At 38.6% G+C, this 17,356-nt stretch overlaps 1 protein-coding gene across 1 annotated transcript in view; it reads left to right on the top strand.

Annotated features, from left to right (window-relative positions):
• GLG1 (golgi glycoprotein 1) overlaps positions 1-17,356 on the top strand; it is a 3,171,999-nt gene that overhangs the window by 458,362 nt on the left and 2,696,281 nt on the right. The window contains exon 3 of the mRNA XM_044081599.1: positions 14,299-14,385. Coding sequence (XP_043937534.1) covers positions 14,299-14,385 — 87 coding nt within the window. The remainder of the gene's footprint in view (positions 1-14,298; positions 14,386-17,356) is intronic.

Genomic DNA, 17,356 nt, shown 5'->3' with positions numbered 1-17,356 from the left:
GTTTTTGCTACACCCACCATGGAAAACCAGTTCCTGTTACCATAAGGCCCCACTCTACCAGGGCAGCAGCTCTACATCTACAGCCTTCCTCAGGCGGGTGCCAACCAGGGATATTCTAGAAGCTGCAACTTGGAGTTCAGTGCACACCTTCACCAAGCATTACCACTTACCACTATACTCTAAGACTAGAGCTGGCTTCGCCACTGCAGTTTTGCAGGGCCTCCTAGCCTCCTCTATCCCTGTTTGACTCCACCTCCCATCCTTAGCTTTGGGATTCTACCCAAGTGTGATGACTGCAGCAGGGTAACACGATGAACATAGTACAGTTTTGTACCTACTGTTCAAGTGTATACCCTGATGCAGTCCAGGTTACCCTCCCTCCATCCCCTCTGAAGTAGCTGAGTTTATTTCTACCACTCTATTCTGTTCTACCTCTGTGGTGTATTTGCTTCTGCCCAAGGGTTTTTGTTTTATTTTACCATATGGCTATATGTATATATATTTTTTGCCTACCTATTAGGGGCACCTGACATCTGGGGCAAGAAAAACTGAAGAAAATGGCGTTGGATACCTCTGATATACCCCTGGCGCTCTGACGTCAGGGAAAAAGCGACAGCAACCGACGCCGGACCAATACTTTGGAATTTGGGCCGACTGCGGGACCGCCTGACGGCAGGATAACCTCAAGTGTGATGACTGTAGCAGGGTATACACTCTAACATCTTCATTTATGGTAGGTACAAAACTGTACTTTAAGTCTTACCATAAAATTCCATCTGTGTTGTTGATCTTCATCTATTCATCGCATCCCACCCTCCTTCCTCCTAAGGCTCCTGGGGGATACTTTGGGTCCAAATCCTGAAATAGGGTACTTGAGCAGAAACTGCCTCTGCTTTACTAATAATGGGCAACTTGCTTTGAGGTAATGGAGAAGGGTACTATGGGTAAAAGCTTAGCTCGAGAGTTTTTGGCTGGTGCGAGCTTGGTATAAGGCCGTCTCGGTTCTGAGGTGGAACCAATAACCCATCAGTGATGAATGGATGAAGATCAACAACACAGATGGAACGGTATGGTAAGAATCAACTTATTTTATTTATTTTCCATTTGTTGACCAGGCTAGTCCAACTGGATATATGTCCATTTTCAGTAGAGGCCCGGGTATGAAAGCTCCAAAAACAAAAAAAAATGTATCCTATGTGAAATTTACAAATACAGCTAAATTTATAGATAATTATTCCATTCGTTACATTTTGTTGCATTTCTGTAAACAGAATCATGGTACGCAACAGAATCATGGTACATATCAGCTATGGTTAGTCATTCAAATATTTGGCTAATAACATTTTAAGTATAAGAGAATACTCTCTTTGTAGTTAACAGAAAAAGTAGCTAGATTGTACACTGTTAACAGAAAAGTAGTTTATACAGGTATGGTGATTCATACCTTGAGAAAATTGAGGTAGTCAAGGTTCTAGAACAAGGGCATATACCCACTGTGATTTAAGGTATGGTTTCAGTTTGCTTTTACATAGTGTTGTTGAGATAAGGGTGGTTAGGGCTTTTGGGAGGGAGTTCCATGTTTTGCCCACAGTATTAGCGAACAAGGAGTCACCAGCCAAGTTTTTAGCTTTACCTATTTGTACAGGTAGTTTTGTTGATGAGCGTAGGGTCTTGCAGTTGTTATAGGGGGTGATTAGGTTAGTAAGTATTGGTGTGTTAGGTTGGTACAGGATCTTGTGGACAACTGTTAACTTTTTAAACTAGTTCTGTTAAAGTACTCGTCTCATAAACATCATAAATTCTAAGTTGGCTATTCTTTTGTATTTTTTCCTCAAACCAGTTGATTTCTGTCTCATGTGAGATCGCAGAAAATAAATTGTGCACATCTCGTATCACAGAAATCACATTGTCGAATTCTGTTTCACTCAGTAGTTTTAAAAAATGCTATGAATCTTTACAAATCTGAATATTCACTATACCACTTTTCAATTTCTCGTCTAGGAATTTTGTTATAAAAAATATTTGATTCTTAGCATCTACATTTGGTCGAATGGGTGGGGTCATTTATGTCCGTATGTATTTTTGGTACTCCAAAAATACTGGCTATAGCTGGTTGATCATTATACACAAATTCATATTCACTTTTAGATATACTTCCTTACAATAACATATCTTGCAAACATAAATTTATTTCAGAATAAGCAATATATCTCATTTTTTATGATTTCATACACTTCAGGCATCAATAAACCGTTCATTTTACATATGTAATAAATTTGATTCATTACAACCAGCCCCACCCCCCCTTATTGGGTTTCATCACCCGTATCCCATTATCTGTTAAATCATTAAGCAAGCTTTGTTCACTTCTACTCAGATTACTAGCACTTTCCTTCATATAGTAATTTCAAATGTTTCTGATATCATGCTCACAGCATCTCTCGTACATCTGTATTGTCGCCTGTGTTGACAGATTGAATAAACTAGGCCTACTGACAGATGTATAGGAACTCACTCCATTATCCCTAAACTAAAGGGCTAAATTTAATTTTCTTGTGTACAATTTTAAATCAAGAATCGTACTAGTAATATCAACCCTTTTACCAGGTACAAATGTCAAACCCCTGGAAAGTAAATTCACATGTGCTACGGTCAATGTTTTGCTAGAAAAGTTGTAAATGTGGAAATCATTAGTTGTATTTTCCACTATAGTCACTAACTCAGTACCTTGTGGCTGAAAATGTTCTACCATTGTTATTGGTAGCGTTGTTGGAATTTCTTTGGTCTCGCTCTCTGGGCTGTATAACCATTCTGGAAAGAACTCTTGTGGTTCCTCTGTTGGTAGTTCTGGATACTCTACGATCTCCTCACTCCTTCCCTCTCTAAAGGGCTGGCGTGTTCATGTTGCTCATAATTTGGGCGACTAGCTCATGTTAAATCCTGTGTCTCACACTGAGTTGCTGTTATAGGAACCAGGTGGTTTCAGGTATGCTTTACCCGCTTTGAAGTCAGAGAAATCCCTTTTTAATTTAACTTGTGTTGTAACAGCTGTTTAGTTCATATCAGCCCTTTTAAAAACACTGACATTTGTTTCATAGTGTTCAAAGAGATGTCTTTTATTTGCTTATTCAGAGTATCCATGTGGGCTGATAACTGCTGCACATCTAATGTGTTATATTGAATAATGAGATATAATGCGTCAAGTCTAGCATTGTTAAATATTAAGTGAAGTTCTTTCAACATGTTAGCGTTACGTCCCACACCATTAAGATAAGGCCACGTTCTAAGGCCCTTGGGGATACAGTTATAGTCAATGTTTTTTTGTAGGTAAGTTCTCTCTAGTTGGATCTTTTTATACTTAAAATTAGAGTTTGAAAAGATGTTAATTTCCCAGGGGCATCGATGTGCTAGTATGCTGTACTGGAAAGTCACTATAGATAGGTTGAAATTATGTTTTTTCCACAAAGTAAAGAAGTATTCAAACATTCCCTTTGAGCTGAACCACTTACAGAACCAGTGGGTTGAGTGAGGGGAAGACCCAGCGTACTGTTCACACTTGTGGTACTCTGAGTTGCTTGAGTATTATTACCCCATGCATTTGGCTGTTGAATCTATTGAATTAATTGGGTCAATTCGCTTGAACTGGATGCATTTTCCATCATTGTCATCCACCACCTTAGGCTAGCCGAACACAATTAAACCAGTAATTGTGCAATCCACAAATAACCAAAAAGATGTAGCTGACATCCAAAGACGGTGAAACAATGTAAATTCCTTTATTAAAATTACTTTAACAGTAGCTTAGTGCTTTCATTTGCAAACAATTTGAACTTCATCAGAACAATGTTCAGTCCCCTCCTAACAGGTGTTTTGTACCAAACCCACTACCATGTGACCAATTACAATAAATTGACTAAGTACAATCTACCTTCAAACAAAATATCTTATGTAATACTAAAATATATATTCTATTTCAAATTTAAAACAGTTTAACAAAATATAAATGTCAAATAACGTAATATCTTGATTATTTAAATGGGTACTAAAGAGCAGCTCTCATTTAGACTCGGATATAATGTTGCATTTAATCTAATTTGCCACTGTTTCTTTAACATTTAATTATTGCTCTGTGACTTTGCCCTGCATGTCCATCTTTGTGGAATCTAACACAAAAAACTTAAAATTATTAGAATTGTGTTTAGAGATGTGCTTACATAAGGCATTGGTCTGTTTTCCATTTTTTATAGCCAGGAAATTATCATACATACGATCCCCAAGTCTCCTGAAAGTTTTTCCCATGTAAAAACTTCAACACTGGTTACACTGAGCTACATGAATTATATTACTAGTGTTGCAATTATAATATTCCTTACTCTTGTTTTACATTCTGAATTGTAGCACTATCTCCTATTAGAATGTTTACACTGCCTGCAGGCTCCGGACCTGTAGGTTCCAGTTGTATTGTTTTTCTTACGTGATTCCCTGGAAGCTTTCTCCAACAATTGCTTGATGGTTATATCCTTTTTGTATGCTGTCCTAGTTTTAGATCCCCGTTTCTCAAAAATATCTGGATCTGTCGAAAGTTTCCACCAATTTTTTAAAATGGTGTGTATATAAGTGGTGTCCATACTGCAAGTAGTAATAAAAACCCTACTAGACCAAACTGACCTGTCCATAGGGCTAGACCCCATCGCTTCTACACTGCTTAAAATAGGTGAATAAATACTCAGTTCGGTCTTTCTCATAACCGCACTTAAAATGTCCATTAAAAATCCTTCTGGATATCCCCTAGCTATGAACATTATGACCACTTTATTTTCATCAATGAGTGAGATATCTGATACCATCCTAGCTAGTCTGATGAACTGACCTTTAACCACTGACTTCTTTTGATGCTGTGGGTTGCAGCTCGTATAATGGAGATAAAAGTTGGAGAACGTAGTTTTTTCAATAGATGTTGGACACATCTCTCTTGTTCAACATTTTTACTAATCTCCACATCCAAAAATACAGCACTGTCAGGATGAAATGTATGGGAGAAAGTCAAGAATTCCTTGGTGGTGTTAATATATGTACAAAGTTCTTTCAACCTTGTTTCTGAACCATTCCATAAAAGGAATATGTTGTCCAGAAACTGGCATACAAACTAAAATGTTTAGCAAAAGAACTATTCACAACACATCTTTCCTCCCACTCTGCCATTATGTAATTAGCAAACATGGGAGCACATGGCTACTCCAGTGTTTTGTCGAAAAAGCTGACCTTCAGAATATAAAAAAATTGTTTAACACTTATGCCATTAAAGTGGTCATCGCATAAACATCATAAATTCTAAGTTAGCTATTCTTTTGAGAGGAGTTAGGAGGAGATTGAACATTGTTCTGATGAAGTTCAAATTGTTTGAACGAAAGCGCTAAACTGTTAAAGGAATTTTACTAAAGGAGTTTCCATTGTTTCACTATCTTTGGAGGTGAGCTACATCTTTTTTGGTTATCCCTGGTAACTATATTGATAACACATCCCTTAGAGTTGACCCAGTAGTAAGGGGCTTAAAGGACAACTGCACCCACAGACTCAAACGTTTATTTCATCATGGTTTCGTGTTTCCTACATTTTAACACCACTCAGACTATTTAGAGCTTTTTAGATATTTTTATACGCAATTTCTGACTCTGACCACATGGGGTCTGGCATCTTGAAATAATTCTGACTGTTTAGTCTGCTTCTAAGTATCCCAGAATGCGATTTGTCTCCAAAAAATTGCATCAGATCTGCCATGTTTTCCCTAAAGCTCCTGTCAGTGCACTGATTTTACAGGTATACACTGCTGTTTGATAGTCACCTACTTTTGGTTAAAATGTTATCCTTTTTCAATGATTCCTTCAAACACAAGCAGTGCAAATGCTACAGAACAGAATTGAAAAGTGTGTTTTATTGCTCTTTCTTCTTAGACATGTTAACTTGATTTCTTTTGTGAAAGCTGAAATCTAGTTTATTGAAGGTATCTCCCCTCCCCCTTCACACTTACCTTCCCTAGCTGTCAAAGAGCTAAGGGTAATTTGACCCATTATCTGCATGTGATTGACAGCTCATAGCAGGTGACCAGACTAATGTACTATTTTCTTGTCAGCCTTTCCTTCCTTACAGTGGGAGACTTTTTGTGTTGCACTCCTCCTGTCAAATTTAGAACCAAGCTCCATAGCACTGGGAATAATCACTGTTTTGCAAAGCATCAAACTCCCACTTATGTTTCCTTCCTGTTTGGTAAAATAGCTAACAAATGCACTATAAACACAAAATATTTCACAGACTTGAATGACAACATCCACATGCTTTTTTAAGTGGTAATTTTAAGAAAATTACACTATTACATACTTGTAATCTGATGTAGTGTTGTCAGTTGTGACAGACATGTGCTTCTTATGTAAAAACATGCAGTTAATGTGTACACATGGTCATTGCAAATTTGCAGCTGTTACTGTGCTTCTGCCTGTACGTTGTCACATATTGGTGGGGCTTTTCAGAAAAGCGAGATTATAGTTTGACATTTTTGCTAGGTTGAGTGGGCTGGGCAAGGCAGCTCTGACATCACAATGTGGGATGTCCACTGGCTCTTCTATACAGCATTCAAATCAGGAGGGGATTACATCATTTTGGGGGAGGAAACGTCCCGGTAGCTAGAGCAAGAGCTCTGGCAGATGTGACGACATTTCAGAGCCAGCTAGAGGTTCAACTTGGTTTTCAAAGTGAAAGTAAAACAATATGGAAAGGTAGGAAGCCTAACAGGGAAAACAGTTAAGTGGATTAGTTTTTAAAACTGCATGGGTGATTTTTCAAGGCTGTATCAATGAACAGGGACTAAGACAGCAGGTTGAGCAATCTGTTTTAATATCCCATTGTCCTTTAAGGACACGCACAGTAATCTAGCCTTTGCTCATTGCATGTCTACAGTGGTGAGGAAATCATTCTGCGTTCAACTTAGAAACAGGTATGGCATCAAAGTCCAAGGAAGTCATTGTTCCATTGTATTCGTCAGACCTATCACTGAGTACAATGCCCCCTTTGGTATGTACCTAACAAGGCATATCCAAGAGTTGGAACATCCACAGAGGTTCCTCACTAAAAGAATACAGGGCATAAGTAATATGTCCTATGCAGACCACATGGTCAACAAAAAGTAGAAGCCAGCAACTGTGAGCTGTATGAACTAATTTAATTAGTTAAAAAATAAAAAAGCACAAAGATAACAGACCGGTTTCGGCTATGGTGTTAACCTAGCCTTCATCAGTGTAAATGCCCAAAACATCTTGAGGTTTTTTTGTACATTGACATAATTAGTCACAAAGTTTCATTGGTGAGCTCATGAATATTCATTAGTATACAAAATCATAAATATTAAGACCAGGCTGGAAAAGTCCACCTAATTTCACAATCCATTTCTTTTCTTTTATATTTAGTTTGCTGTGCCAACCAGATTTGTTAGATCTGTCGCCTATTATTTTATCAATGATGGTAAAATGAAATCTTGCAGTGGTATGTTTGAGTGTGTTTATACAGGGCGTTACTCATTCTTTTACATTTAACATCACTAAGGTGTTCAGAAATAAGTAACTTGAGAGGTCTAGATGTTTGTCCTATGTAAAATGCATGACAACTGCAAGAGGCCATATAGATAATCCAATCCTTGCTGCAATTTGCAAAAAACAAGATGTCGTATATAGTACTATTGGATTATCTATATGGCCTCTTGCAGTTGTCATGCATTTTACATAGGACAAACATCTAGACCTCTCAAGTTGCGTATTTCTGAACACCTTAATGATGTTAAATGTAAAAGAACGAGTAACGACCTGTATAAACACACACAAACATACCACAGCAAGATTTAATTTTACCATCATTGATAAAATAATAGGCGACAGATCTAATAAATCTGGTTGTCACAGCAAACTAAATATAAAAGAAAATAAATGGATTGTGAAATTAGGTGGACTTTTCCAGTCTGGTCTTAATGAATATTTATGATTTTGTGTACTAATGAATATTCATGAGCTCACCAATGAAACTTTGTGACTAATTATGTCAATGTATAAAAAGAACCTCAAGATATTTTCGGTATTTACACTGATGAAGGCTAGGTTAACACCATAGCCGAAACCGGTCTGTTATCTTTGTGTTTTTTTTATTTTTTAACTAATTAAATTATTTCGTACAGCTCACAGTTGCTGGCTTCTACTTTTTGTTGACCATGTGTTTTTGAGACGTGCAATCACTTCCGTGCAGGGGAATTCCTTTTGAGTGCACTTTTCTGTGCAGACCACCTCAAGACCCTGTCCCTGTATTCTGTCTCCTACAGGCATTTGAGGGTAGCTCTATGCCTGGCAATACAGGGCGTTGTCAGACCCTTCTCTGGAATCCTGCATATCCACAGAACAAACAGCACCAGAATTACCCATTCTAAAGACTTAAACGTTGCCTGTAATATCAATAGGACCTGCTGGAGAGATAGTTATATATCACAGAGACTACCCAGTCTGTGGGACAGACTCCCCATCCATGTGAAGCAGATTTCCTCCCTAACCCAGTTTAAGTGCAACTTGGACAATTGGCTGGGAAACCAGAAATTCATCCCTGGTTTGGCACCTGTCTCTAATGGACAGAAGCAACCTGTAAATGGTTAATTTCCTAGGCCCATGGTTACACTTACCAAGGGTATCAGAACTTGTCAGAGATTGGGATGCATGGCTGGGCTTAAAAAGGCCTTGTGGTAGTTTGTCTAGTAAACACCTATAAACCTGTGTTAGTTTTGGGGTCTTCAGTAACAACTGTCTCTACTTAGTATGCTGGAACAGGTCAGGATATACTTTATTTTACATGTGCCGCCTCTGTTGGGTACATAATCTGTATACATTGTAACTGCGTCAACTTTTTAACAATCCTCTTGATGTTTAATGCATAACTTTTTTGGAAATACAGTTTCATCTGTATATTGAGATTATCTGACTGTAATTATTGTTTCAATCTTTAGTGTTAATTTTTTTTTTTTTGGGGGGCTTTCCCCCCGGGCCACTGCTGAAAATGAGCAGCTGGCCCATTCGGACTATCCTGGTAAACAAATGTAAAATAAATTGTGTAGTCTAATGTTAACCAACTGAGTGATGCTGCTCAGCATGCAAATTAGTTGCTCCTAGAACCGCAGGGGGCTGGATATGGTTTCAGTGAGTGGTTATTTTAGGGAAGTTGCATCTTCAAGGTGTTTGCATCGATACAGGGCACTGCTAACTGCTGCTGTGTGGAGAGTAGCTTTGTGCAAATGTGAGGCTTGCATACAGGCAAAAAGGAATAGGTTTCAAGCTACCAATCAGGAAAGCATACAGTAAGCTGTCCACTAGCAATCCCCAACTCCGATAGATTTAGATCAGCACACTTCAGCCGGAAGAATGCAGGGGAAAAAAAAAAAACAATGTAAAATGGCTGGTTTGGAGCCCAAGTGTAAGAAAACCACACAATCTAGATATAACAGGTGCAACTATCTGATTATCTCCAAACATTTACAGGTAAACATAACAAAGTTCATTAACTTAACTCATTTGATCTGAGTGACGCCTCCAGATGCATCTGCAGTTGACTCCTACTGGTGCCTCTAGGCATCAAATATTGCTTATTCATATTTAATTTATGTCTATATGAGTTTCACATGTTTCTAAATATCTCAACAACCATGTGACACAGGCAGAGCTCCTTAGCCTCACATGTAAGTTTTCAGATGAATAAAATGCTGCTGACAGCATGTGTGTAACTTGAGTGGTTGCTGACATATTGTTAAGTTTACTAAATAGTACAAATGTAATAGTTACTGTGACTTATAAAATTCGGTTTAAGACCTGGAACCTAAAGAATACTACCACTATAAAAATAGTTTGTGCTGAGATGTTTGCCATTTATACTTTAGTAATCCCTATGGTTTCAGAGAGACTAACATTTGTTTGAAGTGTGAGGACATAATTTGATTCTGAAGAAAAGCTTGGGCTCTGCCCATTGGAAGTTATAGTGCAGACTTACTGAACTCCATTGGAGTGAATGAGTTAAAATGTACAGAACTTCTATGACAGTGTCAAAATTCAAGTTTAACAATATCCAAGATACTGACACAGTAAGTAGTTATACAAACTGTTTGTGCACGTGGATATAAGTTTGGCCCACATGTATAAGGAGTCTAATAAAAGAAGACTTAAATTGCATAAGAAAATAAAAACCTTCAAGGTTAACGTTTAACAAGCTATTGAAGGAAAAAAATACTAAGGCATCCCACGAACTTAGACTAGCATGCGAAGGCAATTAAAATCCTTATCTGATTGTCAATTTTCATTTTATCCTTAACATATGGATTTGGATCCGATCCCTTAGATCTGAATTGGCCACTGTAAAAACTTGTCAACCAAAAAGCTGTCTACAACTCAAAAGAACACTTACTATTGTAATTACTAAAGAAAAAACACTAATACAGCTTTTATTTTTTAATGCAACTGTAGTGAAAGTGGGGAAAGGGGTAGGGAAACAGCAACGTAAGTTTTACTTTATAAAAAATCTAAGTAAAACTCTGGGCAAAAGATAGTAGAAGAGAAATCAGCTTCAAGGAGACAATAGGGCAAAAATATGACTAAAACTGGGAAGAAAAGGTAATATAAAAACTGTAGAAAAAAAACCTTACTTCTCAAGCTGTCAATGCCCACGTCTTGATAAAGTGGCGAACGACATCTGAGGAAATTAGGAGAGCTGAATTGTGAGTAGGATAGGGAGCTCAAGAGCTTTTTGGTTGACGCAAGCTTTGGCAGTGGCAGAGTCTGATCCGAGGGATCGGATCTGAACACATACGTTGAGGAAAAAATTAAAATTGACAACACAGGTGGAACATAAAGTACATAACTTTTTTTTTTTTTTTAGTTACATTGGGAAACTAAGGAGTAACACCCAACATTGCTCAGAACATATCCAAAATGGCACTACCTACTCTGATCTTGTGGAGATGGCCAACATACTAGCAAAACAAATTCTGTGCGAATTTCACCCCCGAACCATGACCTAAAACTCCATTCCAAACAATGCATTACAATGCTCTTGAAGTAATTAACTTGGTCTGACAGTTTCTCAATTGATAAAACACACCTAAGAATTGACCTTGGAGTAAGGGATCTGGGACTGTGAGTAGACAGCAATCTGGCCTTTTAACCAACATGTAGCTAAGGTAATAATAAAATCATTCTGATGCCCAACTTATAGGCAAGTGTATGGCATTCAGGTCCATGGAAGTTTTGGTACCACTCTGATTGGTTCTTATCAGACATGTCATTTAATGTAGTATCCCCTTTGGCATATATCTAACCAGCACTTGCAACAGTTGGTATGCACACAAAGTTTTCTCACCAGGAGAATGCATGGCATGAATACACTCTTACACTGATTGCCAAAGGGCTCTGTCTCTGTTTTCAGTCTAGTACAAGCTGTTGATAGGGTATCTTTACCTGGTTTATAGGGCTTCTTTAGACCTAGCCCTAATGGATCTGTTGCACATGCACTAAACAAACAGTACCAGAAACCTTAGATTCCCTTCTGTTCAGTGTTGCAGTATTCTTTACATATGGGTTGTATTTCACCCAGTGACCTGACGTCCAGCCTATATTTAGGTTTAGGTCCCTAGAGCGTGTAGCTCCCAGGGATTGGGATTTCTTTAAGTGGAGCATGTCCAACAGCTCTGGGTTTTGACAGCTTTGTATGTTAGGCAGAGATCGCCTCTGAGTAGGCGATATGTGACTGAGTAAAGCTGGAGTTTTTTGAGACTATCTGCGTAGGTAATCTCTTTCAGGCCGGTAATCCTCTGAGGTATTTCTGCGGCCTTTCCAGTTGTAGATGTCTTGAGGTACATACCAACAGGGCCATTGTACTCTATAATGGGTCTGAGTGAAGAGTAGAGGGGAACAATTACCTCTTTGTTTCCTGGATGAGAAACCTTTTGTGATGAGGTGTGCCACATAGTAGGATTTCCTGACTACTGTGGCGATGTGATTATCAAAGGAGAGACTACTGTCCACCTGTGTCCCAAGGTCTGTTTTCACACTTTCGGTGTTAAGTAGACTACCGCCTATGTGGTAGTTCATGGGTACAGAGTTTTTACCAAAAGGGATGACGATGCACTTTTTGGCATTGAGCTTGAGGTCATGTCTTTGACCAGGCATCTGTCTCAGTGAGGCCCTTTTGTAGGATGTCCACATTGTTAGGTAAGGTATTACGTTGGGATGCCTTATTTGTACAGTCTGTACACTTTCTCTCTAGTCCACATGAGTTTTAGCTGGTCTTCTGACTTGCTGGCACATTCCAAAGATATTCCATATGTAATTCTGTGTCCTTCAGGAAGTCCTTAAATGTTTGTGCCATGTACTGCCATACATGTATGCACATTTTGAGCTGGACTGGTGCATTGTTCAACTAGTTCCTGCGCCATAATATGGTCTTGCTCCTCTTAGGCACTGAATTGGATTAAATGCATGATTGGAGAATGAATTGTTCTTGTAACTACTATTGATGTGCATTGTATATTTGGTCATTGAGTAAATATGCATTTAATGTATGCTGTGTCTTGGAGCCCAGGTTATAACTGTGAAGGTTCATTTGACCAACTGAAAAGTAAAATGTAACCATGGTCAGACCTTATTGCAGAAATTTAATTGTGTATTGTTCCTCAAGTGTTTCTTTGAGCTTTATTTTGTCACTCACCTTTAGTGTAACAGCTATTCGTAGTGCAACAAGAACCAATAGAAATGATCTTAATGAATTTTTTCATTTATGAAAATGCGGTTGTCTGTAGTATGGAGTATTTGAGTGCTATTTTTATTCACAGGCATAGAAATGAGTTTAGTCATTGTCACATGTATTTTTGAGTGGTGTATAAAATAGAAATGTGTGACATAGCACTGTGGTATTTCTAACATTTTTTTTTATGTGACCGATTTCTGATATTGTGAGAATGGCAGTCAAAAATTGCAGCATTTGCTGTAGCTTCTAATAGGACTGGATCAATTTCCTGCTGTCTCATTTACTTTAAATTCCAGCTTTAATTCATTGCAGGATAATTGGAATATAAAGTCTTCAGGGCTGTCGTCTTGTGACATCTGCTGTTGTCAGAATGTATATTTATTTATTTATTTATTTTTATTTTATTTATTTATTTTACATTTGTTAACCGGGCTAGTCTGGCTGGATACATGTCCATTTTCAGCAGAGGCCCGAGGAGAAAAGCTCCAGTATCAGACTAATACACTATAATATATGAAGTTATTAATAATACTATCTATACAAATAAAACTAAAAACTAATATAGTATAATACGACAAAATACAAATGCAAATACATTTTTCATGTACAAATCTGACTAGATGACAATCAAAATTCAGTCAGGGGCTAAGGAGAAAAGCTACAGTATCAAAAACAATTTAAAGTTAAAACAATATCCATAGTAGCTAGTCATGACAACAAATAGGTCTTGGCTGAAAGCATAAAAGTGGTTAATATATAGTGTTAAACAGGCAGGTTAGTAGTGTAAAAGATATTAAAAGGTTAGAGATAGGTAAAAGGCAGAAATGATGTAAAGAGAAAGGAAATAAAGTACAGTTACTGTTAGGTATAGGAATTCTGGACTTAGTGAGGCTAAGGAACAGGCAGTAGGTAAAGGAGAGGGGGAAAAACAAAGATAGTGAGAAATGTAAAAGGTAGCAGGATTATAGGAGGTCAGCTAAAAGACGCAAGAGACAGAAAAAACAGAGTGGTCAGAGGGGGAGTCAATACAGAACTAAGAACAGAAGAGTGGAGGTATAAAAAAAAGGGACTGTGGAAGTCAGTTTAAGTTAGAACAGAGGAGCAAAAGTACACAGGAGCAGACTGGGGAGAGTAATAAATTTGCTGAGGTCAGTCAGGATTAGAGCTATTAACACGAAGCAGCCAGAATGCTGAAAACATAGTCTTATCTTTCTTTGGGAAGATTTGTAACAGAGTAGGACTGTCACCGAAGTATTTGTGGGACAAGAGGTCACTTTATTGCCTCTATTTTTGGAATATTTCTTAAGTTTATAGTCTTTGTGGCAACTTTTACTGTATTTAAATGGTTAGGATAATTGAAGAGATTATGTTTAATCTGATATTAAAATCTCTCAAAACTGAAATGTAGGATTGTGTTATTACATTTGCTGGTCCTGAACTAGGAATATGAACTGATTTTTTTATACAAGTGTTTTCATTTTATTTCAGTTACTGTGGAACTACAAGTATAACTTGACTACTGATCCCAAGTTTGAAGCAGTGGCAGCAGATGTTTGCAAGTCAACTATAGCAGAGGTAAGTGCTGGGGTGGTTTGTTTTTTCAAATGTATTTAAATAAATGACTGCTGTTGGTGGTACTGTCTGTCTTGTAAGTTGGATCCATTCTTGCTTGGTAACTGCTTGACTAAATTGAAACACTCAGTACTTTTATTTCCTAGAAAATTGATGCATCAACAGTTGTGATTTTTTTTGTTGGTGTATGTATATTTATATGTACATATGTGTATAATTTATATGCGTGTTAAATCAAAAGTGATTTTTCATTAGTATGCAGTAGGCAGTTCAGATTCTTTCACTGTGTAATGACTGATCTAGGCAAAGTAATTAGTAGTGTAAGTAGAGATGCAGAATATTTAAATGGGTAGAATGATATATTCTCCTTCACGATCAAGTATATGTAATGTTGCAGTTGAGGGCCACTAAGTACACCATATTTACCTTGGCAGACAATGTCCCCAGTATACTGGGCAACCAACCTCCTCAGTATATTGTTTAAACTTCTGTTTGTACCTCTTTCCTACCACAAAAAGAATGGACATCCTAGCGTGAGGCAGCCTTTGAAGTAAATTACATTACTGCTTTGGTCCTTGGAGGTGTTATGGATTTTCTGTTTCTTTTGAATAGTTACATATTCCTTCTGCATTTTATGTAGCCCTGCTTGTTGTGGTAGTATGGCTTTAACCTTTATTCTGTGTTTTTGGTGTTTTAGTAATGTATTGTTTCTTTGACTCTTTTAGATTAATGGTTTAAGTAAATGTTATAATGGGAATTTGATGCTGCTTTTTTCTGAAAGGCACACATGCTAAGCATCACAACTTTGTGGTTTTCTACTAAAACATTCTAATGAAAGTTGGACTTTTGAGTACTTTTCTCTCCACATCCCCTTAAACCATATTTTATATTTTAAGTAAAGGCTTTAGAGCAGACATTTATAGGTTCATAGGTTCATACTAGGCTATCTGCCCTAGGGCATTTATAAGCCTAGCCAGAGTGTGTTTGGCTTTCGCCACCCATTTTAAATTAATTTTGCTATGCCCTTTTTCAAGGTTAGTATGCTGTGCCTCTGTCTAACAGAGACACAGAAGTGATACCCGGGGTAAACCTACGATCTCCCATCCACTCATCAAGATTCCACTTGAGAGTCAGTGAGGGAATCTGCCTAACCTGGACTGGGATTTTATTCCAGAGTGAAGGGAGCCTCTGGGTTATGAATCTGCCCATTTATTTCAGTGCTGAGGTTCAAGTCTCTCGAGCTCGTAGCTCGATGGGATTTGGATTTTCTGAGGTGCAGCATGTCCATTGATTCCGGGTTGGACATGGCTTTATACGTCAGGCACAGATTGCCTCTGAGCAGGCGGTATGCCACTGAGTAGAGCTGGAGTTTCTTTAACTTGGCAGCATATGGCATCTGTTTGAGCCCTTTGATCCTCTTGGTGAGGTACTTTTGGGGTCTTTCCAGTTGCTGCAGGTGTCTGGTAAGGTACATCCCAAAAGGGGCATTGTACTCAATTATGGGCCTGATGAGTAAAGAGGCACGATGACCTCCTCTGATCTAGATGTGAATCCCTTCATGATTAGGTGGGTTATATAAAATGTTTTTCTAACCACTTTGGCCACGTGGTTGTCAAATGAGAGATTGCTATCAACTCGGGTCCCCAGGTCCCTAATTACTTCTGTACTTAATGGATTACCACCTATGTGGTAATTTGTGGGCACTTTGTTTTTGCCAAAGGGGATGACTATACACTTTTTGGCGTTTAGCTTGAGGCCATGGCTCTGGCACCAGTTGTCTGTTTCTATGAGACCCTTTTGGAGGATGCTTCTGTCTGCTGGAGAGTCGATTATGGCGCCCAGTTTGTAGTCATCTGCGAACTTGGTCAGCCACAGTCCTTCTGTGTTGGCCTGTACCTCCGAGAAATATATACCGAACAAGAGAGGTCTCAGGACTGAGCCTTGTGGGACGCCACTTGTAACTGGTTTGGAGTCTGACATGGCTCCAGCAATTCTAACCATGTGGGTTCTGTCCTTGAGCCAGTTTGCAACCCATCTAGTGACATAGGGGTTTATATTTAAGCTAGTGTGCTTATCTATAATGCCCGAGTGGGGTATTGTATCGAAGGCTTTTGCGAGGTCCAGGTAGGCTGTGTGGACCACCTTCCCCTCGTCAATGGCCTTGGTGAATGTTTCAAAAAAATCGACCGGGTTTAAGAGGCAGGATCTGCCCTTAAAGCCGAACTGGGTAGGATCCATTGTCTGTAGGTCCCCAATATCGTTATTTATGAGGTCCATAATGATCCTTTCCATAGCTTTGCAGACCAAGCTATTCAGGCTTATGGGGCGTTAGTTTCCAGGATGCGTTGAGGCACCACCTTTGTGGAGAGGGACCACTGTTGCTGTACGCCACTCTTTGGATGCATAACCTGTAGTAAGGCTGAGATTGAACAGTAGTTTTATGTTTGGGTTTAGCTCTTCTTGGAGTTCATGTAGGACGCAGCCCGGGACACCGTCTGGTCCCATTGATGCTGTGTTTTTTGCTTGGGAGAGGGCGGCTCTTACTTGAGCATCTGAGATGTCAGGGGGGCAGCACTCTGCTGGGATAGATATTTGCCGTTTTGGTGGGGGGGAGGGGGAGAAGTTTGCGCTGAACCTGTCAGCTAGGATGTTGGCAATGTCTGTGGGTTTGATGTATTTTTTGTCATTTTGGACTAATTCTGAGCATATCTGGGAATTCCCACCCAGGTTCCTAACATAACTAAAAGCCTTGTGATTATCCTTAGTGTCCTGTGCAATTTTTCTCTCGAAGCTGGCCTTAGACGATTTTATGAGTGCCCGTAGTTTTTTGCTAATACTGATGAGAGATTTCATTGAGGATTTGTTAGAAGGACTCAAAGTAGCATTGGAGGTTCTCACATCTCACATTGTGTTGCACAGCATTGGTCCCTTACTCATATGGAGGTTTCTTTTACCATTCTTTGTTGCTGCTTTT

This window comes from Protopterus annectens, chromosome 8.part1 (genome assembly GCF_019279795.1).
Source record: "Protopterus annectens isolate FY-2018-M chromosome 8.part1, PAN1.0, whole genome shotgun sequence".
Lineage (NCBI taxonomy): Eukaryota > Metazoa > Chordata > Ceratodontiformes > Protopteridae > Protopterus > Protopterus annectens.
The sequence above is the reverse complement of the archived record's forward strand: the minus strand, read 5'-3'. Positions and strand labels throughout refer to the sequence as shown.